The sequence below is a fragment of the Anoplopoma fimbria genome, chromosome 10, assembly GCF_027596085.1.
Source record: "Anoplopoma fimbria isolate UVic2021 breed Golden Eagle Sablefish chromosome 10, Afim_UVic_2022, whole genome shotgun sequence".
In the NCBI taxonomy this organism is placed as follows: domain Eukaryota; kingdom Metazoa; phylum Chordata; class Actinopteri; order Perciformes; family Anoplopomatidae; genus Anoplopoma; species Anoplopoma fimbria.
In genome coordinates this window covers 18,477,027-18,494,979 of record NC_072458.1, presented here as the reverse complement: position 1 = coordinate 18,494,979, position 17,953 = coordinate 18,477,027, and the positions used below count along the sequence as shown (strand labels likewise).

General features: G+C 41.7%; 1 protein-coding gene across 2 annotated transcripts in view; it reads right to left on the bottom strand.

The window, feature by feature from the left end:
• trioa (trio Rho guanine nucleotide exchange factor a) overlaps positions 1 to 17,953 on the bottom strand; it is a 76,030-nt gene that overhangs the window by 16,742 nt on the left and 41,335 nt on the right. For both annotated transcript variants that reach the window (XM_054606525.1, XM_054606526.1), the window contains exons 11-37: positions 17,070 to 17,201; positions 15,786 to 16,016; positions 14,839 to 14,961; positions 13,641 to 13,832; positions 12,968 to 13,137; positions 10,740 to 10,914; positions 10,360 to 10,555; positions 9,500 to 9,666; positions 9,265 to 9,384; positions 8,927 to 9,118; positions 8,700 to 8,849; positions 8,480 to 8,594; positions 7,532 to 7,647; positions 7,311 to 7,433; positions 7,005 to 7,199; positions 6,782 to 6,897; positions 5,916 to 5,982; positions 5,659 to 5,768; positions 5,257 to 5,326; positions 4,288 to 4,377; positions 4,116 to 4,208; positions 3,918 to 4,029; positions 3,599 to 3,789; positions 2,875 to 2,976; positions 1,317 to 1,346; positions 361 to 509; positions 156 to 255 (exon numbers count right to left, since the gene is read on the bottom strand). In XM_054606525.1, the coding sequence (XP_054462500.1) occupies positions 156 to 255; positions 361 to 509; positions 1,317 to 1,346; positions 2,875 to 2,976; positions 3,599 to 3,789; positions 3,918 to 4,029; positions 4,116 to 4,208; positions 4,288 to 4,377; positions 5,257 to 5,326; positions 5,659 to 5,768; positions 5,916 to 5,982; positions 6,782 to 6,897; positions 7,005 to 7,199; positions 7,311 to 7,433; positions 7,532 to 7,647; positions 8,480 to 8,594; positions 8,700 to 8,849; positions 8,927 to 9,118; positions 9,265 to 9,384; positions 9,500 to 9,666; positions 10,360 to 10,555; positions 10,740 to 10,914; positions 12,968 to 13,137; positions 13,641 to 13,832; positions 14,839 to 14,961; positions 15,786 to 16,016; positions 17,070 to 17,201 (3,627 nt within the window). The remainder of the gene's footprint in view (positions 1 to 155; positions 256 to 360; positions 510 to 1,316; positions 1,347 to 2,874; positions 2,977 to 3,598; positions 3,790 to 3,917; positions 4,030 to 4,115; positions 4,209 to 4,287; positions 4,378 to 5,256; positions 5,327 to 5,658; positions 5,769 to 5,915; positions 5,983 to 6,781; positions 6,898 to 7,004; positions 7,200 to 7,310; positions 7,434 to 7,531; positions 7,648 to 8,479; positions 8,595 to 8,699; positions 8,850 to 8,926; positions 9,119 to 9,264; positions 9,385 to 9,499; positions 9,667 to 10,359; positions 10,556 to 10,739; positions 10,915 to 12,967; positions 13,138 to 13,640; positions 13,833 to 14,838; positions 14,962 to 15,785; positions 16,017 to 17,069; positions 17,202 to 17,953) is intronic.

Genomic DNA, 17,953 nt, shown 5'->3' with positions numbered 1-17,953 from the left:
GGCTGGGGATGGATCTTCTGACAGACATTGGTCTTGAGGGTGTGTGTGTGTGTAAGTGTGTGTAAGTGTGTGTGTGTGTGTGTGTGTGTGTGTGTGTGTGTGTGTGTGTGTGTGTAAGTGTGTGTAAGTGTGTGTGTGTGTGTGTGTGGGCTCACCTTGTCGCTGTCCAGTGTGTTCTGTGAAGTGCGGGATGCCAGAGAGATGGTGTCTGGTTGGCTGCTGCCTTCACCCTGACTGTCCAGGTCCTCTCCATCCCTGATAGACACACACACATAACCAATGCAGGCTGTGAGCATCAGAGTGTGTGTGTTTGATTTGATTCCCTCAGAACATCTAACATTTCAGGTGTCACATGTTTACCTTCCCCTTCCCTTGTGGTGCTTGTTGGCTGTAGTGGTTTTGGGAATGTGAATGGGCTCCTTGAGCGCTCCTCTCAGGTGAATGGTGCGCTCCTGAATCACCTCCCTGATGTGCTTGATCCAGTCCTGCTTGTTCTCGATGCTTGACGCCTGTTGTTGGGAAATAATGGGACGAGTTCAAGAAGTCAAAAGGTTAGAGTTGTCAAGAAAATTCACTTTCTTTGGAATTCTTGTTTCACACTGTGTGTTTCACACAAGTCTGAATTCACCTCTTGTCATCTCTTATCAACTGATGGCCCTTTTCAGAGAAATCTTATCTTACATCATCCCTCTACAGCTGTAAACACTGGTTCCCAACCTCTTTATGTTAGCTGTAGCCCTGTCCAATGAACCGCACCCACCCCTCTTTTTTGCCCATTTAGTGTGTTCTTAAAGGAATACTTCTATGTAATTCTATTAGCATTTATATACTAAAATATATATTTTTCTCGCATGCCTCCAAAAAGGTGAACAAAGAATCCAAAAAACTGAAAAATATTAAATAGTGAGGTTTAATAGTAAAGTTCTGCCGAATGGCATTTGATTAATAAGTAGTGCCGCATACAACTGGGTAAATGAAACTAGGAGTTTATTGCAGGGGTTTTGTGAGAGTTTGTCAATAGATGTTTTGATATAGTTTTGCTGTATTTAAAAGCAGCTTCAATTCAATTCATCAAGACTTTTCTCAGTTTTTTGGATTCTTTGTTCAGCCTTGCAGGCATGCGAGTAAAATAAAGTTTTCTTTGAGAGTTCAAGTGAACACAGGGTGAGTGATTGCTATTCAAATTGTTATTTTTCTGGCAAAGTATTCTTTTAATCATTCAAGAATAAAAGGCGAGGATAAGAGGTGCTAAGACTTTGTGTTTCAGACTTGTGAGAAGTGGCTGAGGGCTGTGTTGTGGGATAGTTTGTACTCACCATCGCTCCGTGTTTGGATCCCTGACTTAGCTTTGAATTTAAAATATAAAATAGAGAATTTCACTGGTTTGGTTTTAGAAGATCAACATGACATTTTTTTTTTATGCTGACAGAAGCATAAACAGATGGTTTGACATGATAGAAACGCACAACACTGATAATTTGCCTAGACAGCAAACTGTATGCCAATTAAACGTGTAGCACATTGTAATGGATGGTGTGTGTGTGTGTGTGTGTGAATGCATGAACATGTGTAGTTAGTAATGAGACACACTTCATATAAAAGGCACATACCATATGACTGCTTCTCAATGGTTAGTTTGGTGGTAAACATGTTATAAAGAGTCGTAACGAGCAGAATTAAAGTGTTCAGATTTTGGCTTCATGCTGTTCCAATAGCTGACACAAATATTAATCCATCTGTGACAATATTCAACAGGAAAACACACAGAAGACGTCTGAAAACGAGGGGCTCGAAAAATTCCCACATAGCACCAGATAAACTGATGCCATATCTTTACTCCTACAATGGCGTCGGAATCATTAAAAAGCTTATTTTTCTGGCTACTCGTTACTTTGACAAAGTGGCATAGAGCCAGGATGGGAGTTTGTGGGCGATCAGGGGTTGAATCGGTGTCAGCAGCGTTGGTGGAAGCATGTCAGCCCACAGAGAGAATTACAGATACAAACATCTACAGAAAAACACAGCCCCAGGTATGCAGATGTGCCCGAGTTTGTTAACAGATGGAACAAAGCAGAATTAAACCGGAGGACAGAAGGCTGACAGAAAGAAGACAGAAATTAAGGAGACAAAAGGAGCTTGTGGCGACAAAAAGCTTCTCATGCAATTGAACGAGATGTCAGAGAATACACGAAAGAATACAACAAGAAAGGTATGAGTGGGATGAATATAGAAAACTGAGTTAAACCAATATAAAAGAAAATCCGACGCATTTTTTCCCCTAATCAGACATTGATCCGTCAGTGACATCAAACACCTGATATTGATGATTGTTTGATTGCATATTTACTATACAGGAACACAGTGGTGGAAGAAGTATTTAGATCCATTACTTACGTAAAAGTACTAATACCAAGCTGTGAAAATACTCCCCTGCAAGTAAAAGTTCTACATTCTAAACCTTACTTAGTAAACGTAAAGAAGTTTTATCAGGAAAAATGAACTTAAAATATAAAAAAGTAAAAGCATTGTTTTGTATATCATTTTATATAATGTTTTCGGATTAATGTTACTGCTGCATTATGTGTATGTTGCATATTACTGCTGTAGATGTTTTAGGATGGGCTAATTTTAACTTTATATACTGTTGAATAGTTTGATCTACAGCAACACGTACAATACAATATAATACAATACTTGAGTAAATGTACTTAGTTAAATTGATTAACTACATTATAAACCTATAATCACATTTCTTTCTTCTAATTTCCATGTTACATTCTTTGGTTTCAAGTCTTTTTGAGTTACGTTTAAGAAAACCAATATCGGAGAATTAAGGAGATTCTAGAAGGAATTGGAGAGGAAATGTGTTTTTACCTTGAGCACAATCTTGTTGTCAGAAGTCGGGGTACGTCCCACCCATAAGGCAAACTTGCAGGGGTCTCCTTCAACATGCTCCGTCACCCCCAACTCTGACGTCTGAGAGGACAGAAGGACAATATGAGAAGATGCGCTCCGAAGATATCAGCAGTAAACCAGCCAGTTTAAATGCTCTCGCTCCAGATAAAGTGTGACCCTCTTAAGTGTAGGGTCAATTAGATTTAATTGTATTTTATAAAGTACAAGTACGGCATTTGAAGTAATGAGGCACGAAGAAACAAAAGAAATACGTAATTTCCCAACATAGACACAGCCTGATTTGGACTCCAAATACATTGTTCCTAATTCAGTTAAAGGTGCAGTGCGTAGGATCTGGCAACATGTATCGGTGAGGCTGCAAATTGCAACCAAACAAAACAACTACAGTGCACCAAGTGAGACACTGACTCAAAAACATGAAAACTCGAATGGCCGTCTTTAAAGCCAGTGTGTGGTTTGTCCATTCTGGGCTACTGTAGAAACATGGCGACCGGCTTCATATATAGATATAAACAGCTTATTCTAAGCTTACAAACACAACAAACTTCTTAATATTATATTTCCATTTCTGCAAATAGATCCCCCTAAATGCAACACACTGTCCCTTTAAAGCAGTAAAGCAAAGAGGAACATCTTATCCAAACACCGTTCACTGCGTACATTTCACCATCGTCCTACTTACAAAGAGTTTGCTCTTGTAGATGTATTTGCTCCTGCCGTTCGAGTCCTTGACCTCCTTGCTGAAGATGAGAGACATCTCGAACAGGAAGAGGTGGCGTTCTCGACCCTTACGGATCAGAGTCTTTGGATCCCAGACCTGGAACGACTCCTGGAGAATGAGCTCTCCCTGGGATTCGATGTTTTCATCAAAACCTGGTAGAAGGAGGGGATATTAGCATAAAAACATGATGCGTGATTTTTTTTAAGAGCTGTTATTTAATAGAAGGTAAGCTTGAAATGATACCCCAGTTACATAAATAACAAGGAGTGTGTTTTATCACCTTCCAGCATAGAGAGGTGCATTGCATCGTTGGCTTTCTTGGGAACACTGAGCATCACCTCCAGGCCGTCTTTGATCTCTCCTTTACCTTCTTCACAGCAAGTCAGCAGCTCCTAAAAACAAACGCACACAGAAACCATGACAACAAGCAACTATGGAGGCGGCCACCACAGCAGTGAGAATTGGTTTGTCGGGTTACCTTCAACAGGAGCTGATACTTGGTGATTCTCTGCACGGGTTTGATCAGATAGGAAGAGATGGAGTTGGCCAGTCGGTGCCTCTGTTGGATTTCCTGCACAGAGAAGAACAGTAATGTGATCGCACGTAGCTGACAAGGACCATTCAATTTATCAAGCATAGGCGATACTCACATCAAAGTAGTTCCCAGCATGCTCCAGGATGAGCTGGGTGGAGTCGGGTTTGTTCTTACAGTAGTTCACATACATCTGGAACTTATCAGCCTAGACGAGGAGAGAGAGATTTAACGATTATTACGATAATAACAAGCAATTAATAATGCTTAAAACCTACTACCTGTTTGCTCCATTCCAGGATAATTAAAGTGGAAGATTTTCATTTAAGTAAATGTTTTTTAAGTCACTATATATCATCAAATGAGGTAACACAGTAGTGATTGAGCCTACGGCCCCCCATCAAAATATTTATATACCTGCAGTATTATGAACTGTGTCTGTGGGAACATTCCCAGAAAAAATGCCCATTCAAGTTATTGCTTATGCAAACCTAAAATGTCCTACTCCTGCATCTTCACATTTAAAGCATTTAACTGGCAAAACACACGTTGACTTTTATTATGAAGTAGTCACATGACATGCTGTGGGTTTGAGCTTGACACTGACCACTATCGTTCATCAAAAAATGCTTCTACAAAACAATAATTTTCTGTATTTTTTGACAGCGGATCAGTTTGAAATATTGCAGGGAGTAGTGGAACAAGAGGAAGCAGCCACAGTGAGATGAAGAGCTGCAGATAAACTACTTTCACTTTTGCTGTTCGCAGACTAATGCCGTGTGCAGCATAAAATTAGATCAGTGTTGCAGACAGAATGCTGAAACAAATATTGCCTGACTTCTAAATTAAAAAGACCAATGTTTGTTTTGCTGCCCCCAGTAATCTTTGACGTTTAGTATTAAACCGTATTTGATGTAACTACCAGTTAAAAAGGGTGTCGCCAAATCAACAGTGAAATCTAAAGGATTATCACTTCAAGCATTTAGGTATCTAAATTTCCACTGGTACAGTAAAACATACACAATTAATTCAGTGAATGGCAGGTTTGAGAACACGAAGTAAATGCTGCTGAACAAGTGATACATACCCATGTGACAAAGCAATGCCCAACATCCTCTGGTAGCTGCTCATATTTCTCCAACTCCTTGAGAAAGATGCTGAAAAAAAAAAGAGTGATTTAAAATGTGAGAAACAGCAAAGACATGAGAGCTTTAATAAATAGTAATAATAGTTATTTAAAAAATAGAAAGTTGAAAATCTGGCTCTATGTTGTTTTTTTCAGTTTCTCGCTATGATAATCTGTGCAATTTTGGCGTTTCTAAAAAAAGAAAAAAAAGGTTCCAAGAAATTCTGAACTAAGAAGCTGCTAAAAGATGTCATATGATTGATATTTATTCAAAACTTGCATCAGGGTGCCTGGACCCTGTTATAATTGCTTGCAGGTCTCGTTTAAACATTAGATTTTAATGCCCTAAAAGGTGTTTCTTACTTATGGTGGAATTCAAAGAGGTCCTGCATGTTTCCAAAGATGATGTGCTCCTTGTTGATGATTCCTGGAGGGATCTCTTCAACCCCACTCGTCATCTCCCACAGGTAGGTCTGCATGGAGAGAAGAAGACAAGATTTAAGAACATAAAATATAAATAAAAAAAACCTGCTCAACAGGGTTTCTGATATATTTCCACATTTGGTGGGAAAAGTTGTTGCACAACTCTGACAAGAAACAAGTTGTGAAACTGAACTCACATCCATGCACTCCCGCAGGTCTCGCACGTAAGCCTTTTCTGTCTGAATCAGCTCTGCCATGATGAACCTAGACACACGCAAAGACACACACACACACAATTAGTTACTGTCATACTGTCCTCCTTCTGCTGAATGAGAAATCTCCATGCCAATAGCTCTCTTTCTGCTTCATCCATCTCCACTAATGAATAATGAAAGAGTTTCGGGCCATAAAACTTGAGCCATGAATGACTGCTCATGATTTGTGCGCCTCATACAGAATGACGCAGTCTCCTTTTCCTGCGAACTACATGTATACTCATTTGTTATCTTGTGGAGCTCTACTGTTTTGTCAGCAAAAAGGAGGCTGATGTCCGGAGGAGGAGGTTTTAAATCACGCAAAATCCATAATGTGCACACATTTATAATGTATTCACTCTTTTACTGGGGACCACTTACAACTATTGAGTAAGTAGGGGTTCAGTGTTGACGTTGCTGTTGACAGGGACACTGACGGGCGCAATAATTAACCCTGTGGCCTTCTAATGAACCACTAGTCCACTCTGCTGCATATTTTGGGCACCGATCCAATCATTTAATTACACGTCCTTTGGAGCAATAAAACATATTTCTAACAAGCGGGAAAATATTGTGAAAATGCTGACTTGCTACTATTTGTTTAGTTTGTAGGCATGACACGTACTGTTCAGAAGTGGAGCTTTTTAGCCAAGCGGGCTAAATGCTAAACAGTTTTTATGAGGCATCACCTTGTACACTTCTTGCTAAATTATTCTGAAGCAGCAATCCTATAACTTTTTTATGTGTTACTCGAAAAAGCTAGTTGGTTTTCTGATGAAGCATGACATAAACAGGAAGTGGTGACATACTCCTTTCTGCGCGCCGATTTGCGTTTCTCCTCATTTAGCTCATGAGCGGCATCCCGCAGCTTGACCTCTGACCCCGGAGCCGTGGCTGGGATGATGTCCAACTGGAGATCCTTACTCTGAAGCAGACAAGGTAAAACATTAAGGTCATTTTAAGAGAGACGGACAGAATGTGAATTAGCTGATTTTCTACTCCTGTAATCTACCAAAACACATGAGCACGTACTGCCTTGTTAGAGTCCGAGGAGATGCCCAGGGCCTTCTCCAGGCTGCAGCGGTACTTGTCCATGCGCAGCGAGAAGTCTCTGTAGCGTTTGTCCACAGCCGTCACCCATTTCTTGATCTCCCCCGCGTGACTGTGGCCTTTCTCGCAGAAGCCGTCGGCCAGCTGGATCAGTAGCTTCACACGCTCCTTTGTTTGCTGGAGGAGAAAGGGAAGAGTGTGTTATATTCACAGACACACACTAGCATACACACGGTGACATGCTTGTGTGTGTGTGTGTGTGTGTGTGTGTGTGTGTGTGAGGCCAACCTTGGCTGTGATGTGGAAGTCCTCGTGCTCCTTCAGCAGCTCCTGTGTGTGGTGGATACTCGAGCCGGTGGAGGTGTGTGTGGACAGATAAAACTCTCCAGTGTCGTGAATCCACTCCAGAGCCTGAACACCACACAGAACGCAGGAATCGTCAGATCACAGAAAAAAAGCTTTCTGTGTGTGTTTCTTCACCTTTACTAAACTGTTTGTGTTTCATTTACCTGTTTGGCACTGCGTTCAAACACAACATACTGCTGACACTGGTCCAGCCGTCGTTTCCTCATGGTCCAGAAGTGGAGAACCCGATTCTCTCTCTGTAGCAGCTCATTCAGGATGTCTAAACACAACACAGAGACACACACACACAAATTCAGGCATTCAGCAACAAACTACCCAACGTAACTCGAGACATTTAATCAGTTTTGCATGCTGGCAACATAACAGGAATCCAAATAACTTGGTGATTGTTTGAACAGTGGTTTTGAAATATCATATGCATCATTGTCAGTTATTTTTGCAACAATGGTACTTGATTAAGGTATTTTAGGGCTCCTGTGGTACTTTAGAGATCAGAAGGTCAGCCAAGGACTGCTTAACAGAATATAACGAGAACCACCTAATGCATGTTGCTTGGAATAATTTGACATAGAGAACTAGAATTTAATCTATGAACTATTATAGATTTAAAAATGAGTTGAACTATGAATCATTTTGTAACTAAAAAAAGTTATCATGATAATTTAAATGAATGAATCTGAAAACATCAGAATCAGAAGCTGTTTATTGCCAAGTATGTTCCAGATACAAGGAATTTGGCTAGGTGATTTTATTGATATTAGTGGGTAACAATAAACTTCCGAGAGTGCAAGTATAAGAAATGCACTGCTCTAGAGATCAGAGGATCCCAATCTCTTTTTAGGGAGACTCAAGAGTCCCTTCTTAAACTTGTTTTTACATATTGTATAAGTTAAATAAAAAAATGACATTACTACGATAACATTTTCATACAATTGAACTGTCAGTGTTGGTTTGGTCAACTTTGCATCTGTACAACTACAACTCAGAGGGGCAGAAGCTGGTTGTTTACCCATTACTCTCTATTTCACCAGTTATCCATTTCTTTTAGCTATTTTCAACCACTTTAGCATACCTTTTTTTCTGATACTTACTTTTAACCTGCTGTTCTGGTGCTTTGACGTGGCTCAGCATCCCGGGCATGTTGACGCTGTTCCTGTGCATGTACTTGAGGAAGACGTCTGCGTTTCGTCTTGCCAGAGTGCACGCCTGATAGAAATACCATGAACACACACACACACACACACACACTGAGATCAGAGATGTAACTTGATGCAATGTTCAGGGTTTGCTTTGATTTCGTTGTATGTTAACCTTGAGGAAGGCCTCCTTCTGCTCCAGGTGTTTACTGATCATGGGGCTGACATGGTCCGTCTCACAGTTGGGTCCCAGTTTGTCGGCTCCTCCGCACCAGTCCTCCTCTCTCTTATATTCCTGCTCCAGGCTCTCCAACACACTGCAGACCTGTAGGGACAGCCACACTTAGCATGTCGTCTAGAGAAAGCACCTTGTTTTTATCGTGGAACTTTGAGGTCTCCTACCTGTTCAGAGGTCTTGTAAAAGGCCACCGAGGCATTGACCAGCTTCAGTCGGTCCTCCATTTTCAGCATGAGCTGCTGCCAGTGGGAGGCCACGCTCTCTGCACAGTCTCTGATCAGGTCCATGTCATAGTGGTTCGCCTGGAGCAGAGCCTCCGCCTTCTGCTGAACCTGCAGGGCACTCTGGTGAGTTTTCTGCAGAGAGGGAAGAGTTTGGAGAACGCATGGGGTTAGAATGACTGAATATAATGAGCAACTAGCTGTGTCAAATCTACCTTCAGGGTGTGGACTGAATACATGATGGAGGTTGAAGTTGATGGGATAAAGAAACACTCTCTCACCTCAATGGCGTGTTGAAACTGTTCATGCTCTCTCTGCAGTTGTTCAGCTTCCTGTAAGGAGCTGGCTGTTATGAGACCAGCGTTCAGCATCGACTCGCCGTTACGAATCCAACCGAGAACCTAAAAAAACAGAAAAAGCTGTGATCATATCTTGTAGATATCCTGGTATAGTGTGATTGCAAATTATTGGCCTGCAGATGGCGCCTAGTCGCAGTTTCAAGACCGTTTGCGCTACCTGTTTGACCTCGGCCTGCAGGTGCCTCAGCTGGACGCACTGCTCCAGGTGTCTGCGGTGCTGCTCGGCCGCCAAGTCCAGTTCTTGCTGCTTCTCGTGGAGAAACTCCAGCAGATCCTGAACCCGCGTCGCCATGTCGACGTCCCGGTCACACAGCAGCTCCACCCCTAAAGGCAAGTCACACTTTAGCATTTGGACGGATCAAAACGGACCTGAAGTTCTGCCTGTGTTGTAATAACTTCAAATACTTTTATCCCTGACAGTCTTAATTATTACTCACATTTGTATTTGTCTTGTAAAACAACACATTATCAGTATGTTTCAATAATACACGTGACATGATGTAACAATTCTTTGTGCGGTTTTAGAGAGCACCTATTAGCATGCGAGATCACAGGTGAGTTATTATGGTTAGTGAGTGGGTGCCTCTCATCACAAACGCTGACCGAATACGACCTGAGACACCTACACAGCATCAATATTAAACTAATGCAGCCAACACAGAACTCTGTGCAGCAACAGTGAACAGGAGCTCCATCCTGCTTTCACCCTCGGCTGAATGATGACTGATGTCTGATGTGGCAACCAGGTGACAGTCAAACATCTCTTCACTTCTACTCTACAGCATTTGAGATTTAATGGCTTATAATGGCAGCATCACAGGAGGACAGATTCAGAATAGTAGAGTGTTTGCAGATTTCAGAAGACTTTTTAAGACCTTTTAATGCCTGAAAACAATTCTAAGTAAAGAAAAAAAGTTATTTCCAACTGGACTGAAAGAAAGATAATCAAAACTGAAACATGAAGGAAATACACTGCCATGGTCTGTATAAACAGCACAGTCTGGGTGGTGTTCTCACCTGAGGCCTGGACTTCGTTGACGTACTGCAGCAGCTCCTGGCCCTGGTGGATGACATCGAAGGTGAGGTTGTTCATGGTCAGGGCCTTGTCGGCGTGGTGCTGCAGCCTTTGCTCGGCCAGCGTCAGGTCCTCTGTGTCAAATTCAGTCATCTGACCCGTCAGCTCCTCGTTCCACGACTCCAGGTCAGAGATGATCTGAGGAAGGGCAACAAGATTCCACTTTACAGAGGCCGCAATAATGAAAGCTGTCGACTGAGACTGTAGCACAAAGATATATTATGATATTTTTAAAATGTCTTTGTTTTACTCAAACAGCGACTGACACTTTACACACACATAAAAAAACAGTCCCGCCCTCTCTCCTCCCAAGCAGACTCACGTCAATGGCGTCCCTCTCGAAGATGCGGAGCTGCAGGAAGAGCTCCAGTTTGATCTTCCTCTCCTGGAAGAGCTCCTCCATCTGGGCCTGGGCCTCGTCCAGCTGCTGCAGGACGCTCTCGATGTGGTTGATGGAGCTGTTGTGGGGCGCCTTGTTGCTGGAGATGGCCGAGTCCCTGGAACAGACACACCCAATTAAGCATTAAGCTGTGCACTTAAAAAAAACCCAGCTATAAAGACACAGTTGGGCTGTGGTGTTGCTTTTTAGTTTTTGTTGCATCTGTTGTACCAGAATAATTCCATCCTAAAATGATTTACACAGACAACCTGAGTTACATCGATCAGTGATGTGTGAAGGTGTCTGATATCTAAATCCTAATAAAAGGCCAACGACGATTTAACACATCATGGACCGCAGATTGAGTGGGAAAGTGAAACAGGTCATACAGATTCTGATTCATCAACATGACAGATGCACAAACACACAGGCACCAGTGAGTTAACGAGAGGCAAAGTATGAGTAAGCAAAGACAGTGGAGGTCAGACGGATTCTGATTGGCTTCAGGTTGATTATTCAGCATGACAGATACAACTCCAGCATTCACACCCATGAACGCACTTGTGTGCACATACAGCACAGAGCCACACAGTTTCACAAACACACACACAATTAAAAAGGTAAGTGGAGTAACAGTTGCCTCCCGGGGCGATTACCATACAATTAGACACATGCTTATAAAAGCAGAATTATGTAAGAAATCACTGTGGAGCAAAAACACCAGGGAGAGATTGATGGAGAGAGAGAGAGAGAGAGAGAGAGAGAGAGAGAGAGAGAGAGAGAGAAAAAGGGGGTGGATGAAGAGGGACTGGAACATCCTCTGTGTATAAATAGAGTTGGAGAAGGAGGGTCAACTGCATCCACCTCTCCAACACCTCCTTCAATTCTCTCAGCTTTCTTTTTTTGGGTTTTCATGCGTTTCACTGCTTTCTTTGTTTTTTTTAAAATCACACTGACTATTTGTTTCATATCATTTACATATTCACTTCACGCACATTTTATATACCAAATGCTTAAATTATTCTGCCAAAGCTCTATTGATCAAAAGATAAGAGAAGACCATTATGTAAGAAGACCAAACTATTTTTTTTGTCACTAATGCCTTATTCAGACTGCCAGGAGAAATCTGTTTTTGGCACATCCAGATTGATTTTTAGAGAGTCTGGACAGTAAAAAGATCTGAACCACATTTAAATGTGGTTTGAAATGTGATTCCAAACAGATTTCTTTCCGTATTTCAAAGTGTGGAGGTGCTGAGCAGAATGCGTGTTGCTACTTGCAGAGCGCTATGGAGAACAAGACACTGAAGTAATTTGTCTGTTATCACTCTCACTCTGCTTTCACTTGATGCTGCTTCACCCTAACATTGCAATCTCTACAGGCCTCATCCATCACTGAGTTTGTCTGGTGCGATGGAGGAGTTCTGCACCGCGAATTGACAGTGCGATTGCTTCGGGGGCCAACGCTTCCTCGTTGGAAAGCTGCGTCACAAGCGTAGCTACGTAATCGCGCCTACGTCGTTACCACAGTAACCCATGCAGTCTGTGATAAAAAATTGATTTGAGATACAGATCGGTTTCGCCGGCAGTGTGAACGTGGCCTACTTGGCCCAGAATGTTCCTGCCTCATTTGTTGAGCAAACTGTAGCATGTGCACTGTTATGTTGTTGCTGGGTTCTCTCTCTATATATATTAGTGGTGTAAAGAATTGGTTGGGGTTAGTTAATAAGTTTTACTCTGTAGTTGCCTGATATAACTGATACTAGTTAGGCAGATGTAGTTTAGGCTGATTTCAGATCACTGTCAGAAGGGGATTACCAAATATTAGTTTTGTTTCGTTTTTCATGTCTGCTAATTTGTAAGTTTTTATTTAGTTACACTTTTAGTTTTCACATAAAGTCTGTAATTGTACAGAGAAGAAGAATGCATCCACGGTTAACATGCATGTGTCCTCTGTTAAAACAATAAAGAGGACGTACAGTACCATAGAGCTGAACAATTATCTCAGGAGCTTCATATACATTTTAAAATAAGCAGACTGGCACTGAATCATATCTCAACGACTTCTTCTATACAACACTTTTCCATTTGCTATTTTTTTTTTTACGGGTCATCAAACCTCATCTTTTGAGCACTGGTTTCATGTTAAGTCGGGTACATTTAGATCTCTACCTGAGCTGCTGGATGAGATCCTCTCCCTCCTTGATGACGTTGACGGTGACCTGCAGCGTGGTCTGCTGCTGCTGGCCGAAGCGTTTGATCAGATCCTGGACGGCCTCCACTGACTCGGCGTAAACGTCGTCCAGCAGCTCCTTCTGGAGCTCCTCCAGCCACGTCCACAGCTACAGGAGGACATGTATCGTTATGATGCATATTGATTTACAGCACAAGAGTGTTCCTATAATACGCTAGGCTCGTTTGGTGGACTTGGACTGAAGCTCGCACTGGTCTGCAACCTCTTAAAATCTTCACTCTGGTAACATGCAAACCGACAGCATTTGCCGTCACCTTTGCAATTACGAAAGCTTTTTAATGAGACTCACAGAGGACAGCTCAGTGACTGCCATCAATTCCAAATCCATTGCCCCCATCAAAATGTCCCCTCACCTAACTCGATGCTATTTCTAACCTTTTCCCTCAAACTATCCTTGTTTACGCAGAGAGGCCTGTAAACTGTCCTCCTCTGTGTGACTAACTGTATAAAAGAACAAAAACAACACACCCATATATTCCATTTGATCTGATAATTACTCCCCTCTTGCTCAGAGAGCACTGTGAAAACTCTCATCCACACAAACACACAGCCCACCATCCACTTCAGCGTTACGTCACCCTCCCTGCCTACCTCTTTGACGTGCGTGTGGAAGGCGACAGACATGTCCAGCAGGACTTTGCGCTGCTCCACGCGGCGAACAAAGTCTTGGATTCTGTCCTCGAGCTGGTGGGCGGCCTGGTAGATCTCCTCTGGGTCGCACTCTCCCGTCTGGGCCAGCTGCTCGGCCGCCTCCAGCAGCTTGTCTGCATTGGTGTACGTATTCTAAGCCGATACAGAGAGAGAGATAGGTTAACCCAAGATGATGATATGATACTAAACAAGCAAAACATATTTTGAACATGAGAGAGGAAGAGTAGAGGCGCTTAGAAAATGAAAAACAGGATATGAGGAGGACCTGTTCACTGAGTTACACAGAGATAAGTAGTGAGAGGAAATGGAGATAGAGAGTGGGTGAAGGTGATATAAAGAGGAAGAAGATAGATCGTACAGAAACAAATGGCCACATTAAGGCGGGATATCTGTTAAAGCTAATCAGAGCTGCCATTCTGGGCAAGTGTTGCGTCAGCAGTGGTGGGGGGAGATCCTTTACTTTAAGTGCCTTAAATGTCTTACCCATAAGTAATAAATGTTACATTCAACCACCTTAAAATGTGTTAGAAATAATACCTAATACATCTTTTAGAACATGATGTGAAACTAAAACTCATGGGGTGCACTAATGGACATTTATGAGAGAGTTTAGTGGAAACAGCTGCACTAAATGTTTTAAACCAAGACTACTGCAGCCAGATGTGATATTTTGTGTTAATGCTTCACATTAAAACCTACTGTAAAGCAGCATAAATGAATAGGTGTCAGTAATGTCTGTTATACAGAAATATCTATGTTAAGTTTGCTAATATAAGTAAGCTTTAGCCAGCCAATAAGCTTGAGCTAATTAATTTAGGCAACACCACAGACTACTCATAACAACGCCAAACCCTGGGGGTGTATTGCATTCAGCAAGGGAATGTCTTATTGCTAATTAATTAAACTTTTCATTTCTAGTCAAAGAATGTATGATGTATTCTTTCAATGCTTTGAAATTAAATTGCCTAAAAACATTAATCAACACTTAACAAAATGAGGAAAACACAATTTAATTGCAGAGATGATTCTTGTAGCTGTGATTTAAAAAAAAATGTACACTCACTGGTAACTTTGTTCTATTTTACCATTAGGGTAAAAGTTACAGAAGGGTAGAGTTACAGAAACAGAACCGGCCTACCTGTGCCACTTCCTCAAAGTCTTCGTGCCGTTTCTGTAGAGCTCGGGCTCGGTGGAGGGACTTTCCCACACCTGTGTGTTTGCTGAGGAAGGCCTCGCCGTGGTTTTCTATCCAGTCCAGCACCTGTGCACAGAGACCACAAGACCATAAAGTCAAAACAGGCACTTGGAAAACAGACAACCACGAGGGGGCGCTCTAAGGTGATAGATACGACACAAGTGTGGATCATAATTAAAAGAGTGTGTGTAAGAGAAGAGCAATGACAGAAATAATGATCAGTGTCGTACGAGGCTCTGCACCGAGTCCTTTCTTTTTTTTTGTTTTTTTTAACACTCCTCTCTCTGCACTCTGTCCTTCATAGCGTTAATGGATGAACACAGCATCTGCATGGACATATGACCCAATTCAGTTGCCATAGCAACAGTTGCCATGTCAACACATTCAGGAATGCCCGTGATATTTTGGACAGCATGCAACGGTATTATCATATTGGACTATTCGATTATGGCAGGCTCTCACTTTACTCCTTTTTCAAGCCTTTTTTCTGCAGAAAGCACTTAACATTTCAGGCATTTATTTGTTTTTCCTTTCCACTGAACCGCATGATGAGGGAAGACACAAGGTTCCCGCGACTCGCTCAAGGACATTAGGATAGGAAACATGGCTGCTGCTGGGATCAAACCCTCCATTAAGAGCAGAATGCTTCTAACCAGTAGGCTACCCTGCTATTTTCAAATTACTGTCTAACCCTCTCGATGTTATACTGAAAAAAGTGGCAATTACGTTTGGTCCTGGAATCACCACGTTTTAACATTTGTGTGCATGCATATAAACAAAAACATATATACAGTGTATATATATACATACATACATATATACATACATACATATACATATACATACATATATATATATATATATATGTATGTTTGTCTGCGTGTGTTTACCTGCTGGACGTCCTGTTGAAAGACACAGAGCTGCAGACGTTGGTGCAGCCGAACTTTGCGGTGCTGCCAGATGTTTTCCAGCTGTCTCTGGTGATGCAGCACCTCGTGGATGATGTCCAGGACGTGGTGCACAGCCTTGGAGTAGTTTGCCGATGCTGTCAGTGAATCAGCACTGCCCGGGGTCAAAGGTCGCTGCAGCTTGTCCAATAGCGCTTTGCCATCTTGGCTCACCTGAGGAGGAGATAGAAAATGAAGTTGTCATGGTTTACCACTCTACACTATTGGGAAAAATGCGCAACAATTAAAGAAAAATAAAATAATTAACAATGAAAATACAAATACAAAAGTACACTGATGTAAATATGATTTGCTTTTGACTTGACCTAGAAATATAAACATCATCCAAACAACAGGCAGCAAACTGTGTGGATAACTGCCTGAGAAAGCACCCTCTTCTGATGTAACAATTAGAAACTTAAAAAGGGAAATGATAAATGAGAGAGCCACAAAGGAGGAATTACTGAGAAACACAGTGAAAAACTATTTTTCCGCTCTGTACAGTTGCAATTCCTTTAATAGTCAGTGTGATCACTCACCAGGGAGGCAAATGAGGGGGTCGAATACGGTTATAAAACTTCAAATTGTTGACATTCATAAGTGTATGTACGCTTGTATGTACGCGTGGGTGCATGTGTGCTTGCATGCACACATTTAGGTCTTGTGTAAGTATGAGGAGGTGTACGTCTGTATCCGCTTGTTCATACATGTCAATTTATGTTAAGGCAAACAGTATATGAATATGAATGTTGCTAGATTATTGCATGCTAGATAATATTATGTACATGCACAATTTACCATGAATTAAAATACTTATTATCTTGAAGCTATAACTGTGTTTATATATGTACTTTTCTTTCAACATGAACTCATAAAATGTTGTTCTTGAAAAGAAATATTATCAGAGTACACACAGTCATTTATTCTAAATTAAATTTGAAGTACAGTGTGTGGACTTTAGCTGGAAAAGATATCATTTTGACTGTGTAATTCTATCAAAGACAATATGAGAGCTGCATTTTCCAAAGTTTGCGAGACTAAACTTCATTTAAAAGTTTAAATTGTACAACAGAGAAAACCCACGACAGTTATTGTATGTGACTTATGTTCTAACAGCACAATAACAAAAATATTATGTTCACTGAAACTTGAATGACAAGGATACTGTTAACAATTATACAGCCCATGTTTTAGCGATGTTGTAAATGTATTAAAGTGTGCGGTTACCTCAGAGTAGGCAGCGGTGATGTGCTCATACAGGCCTTGGTGGTGGTGGATGGCGTCTTCAAGGTCTTGAAGCTCGGAGGGCAAATCGACCTCGCCGCACGCCTTACACCACGAGTCCACGTTGCCCATGTACTGCAGGGGAAGAAACGCACACTTACACTTAGACAAACTGCCACTCGGATGTAAAGCATTTCACACGAGACACGGCATGAGACAGTGGAGGTGTTTACGTCCTACTGCTCTTCTCTTGAGTCACATGTAAGTCAGACATACCAGAGTGTACATGGAACCGCCTGAGGAGCATTTTTGATACTATTACAGCGCTTAAAAGTGCAGAAATGTCCTTATGTATGAGCTCTCATAAGGAAGAATTATACATGGCTGAGTGTGCTGATCCGAGAACTCTCAGTACTTCCCAGTGGGAGGGGAGGAAAACAAAACAATCAACAAGGTTGGCCTCAAAGAAATATCACACACTTAAGGGATCTAATTATTCCCTTTTAAACATCCCTCCCATGATAATTAGAATAAGGTACATCATTAGAACAAAGGTTTAAAATGAGCCTCTCCGCATGTGTGGAGGAGAAAAGGTCGGGGTGAAAAAAAAAAGGCTGCTCTGCTTGAAAGGCTGCTCTGATGACGCCGATGTTCCGGGTCGGAAAAAGTCGTACCACCCATGTTCCCTAGTTGGGATTCTGCTCGTGTGCTTTTTCAGCCCATGAATCATTCCATAGTCGCTCGAGTAATGAGCACAGACAGAAATAACAGCCGAAAACAAATGCCTTACTTATAGTCTGCATTTGTGCATGTAAATATATGTTAATGCGATGCATATGTTAGGCTTTATGGATTTAATGAGGCCAAATGAGAATTTTACATCCCAG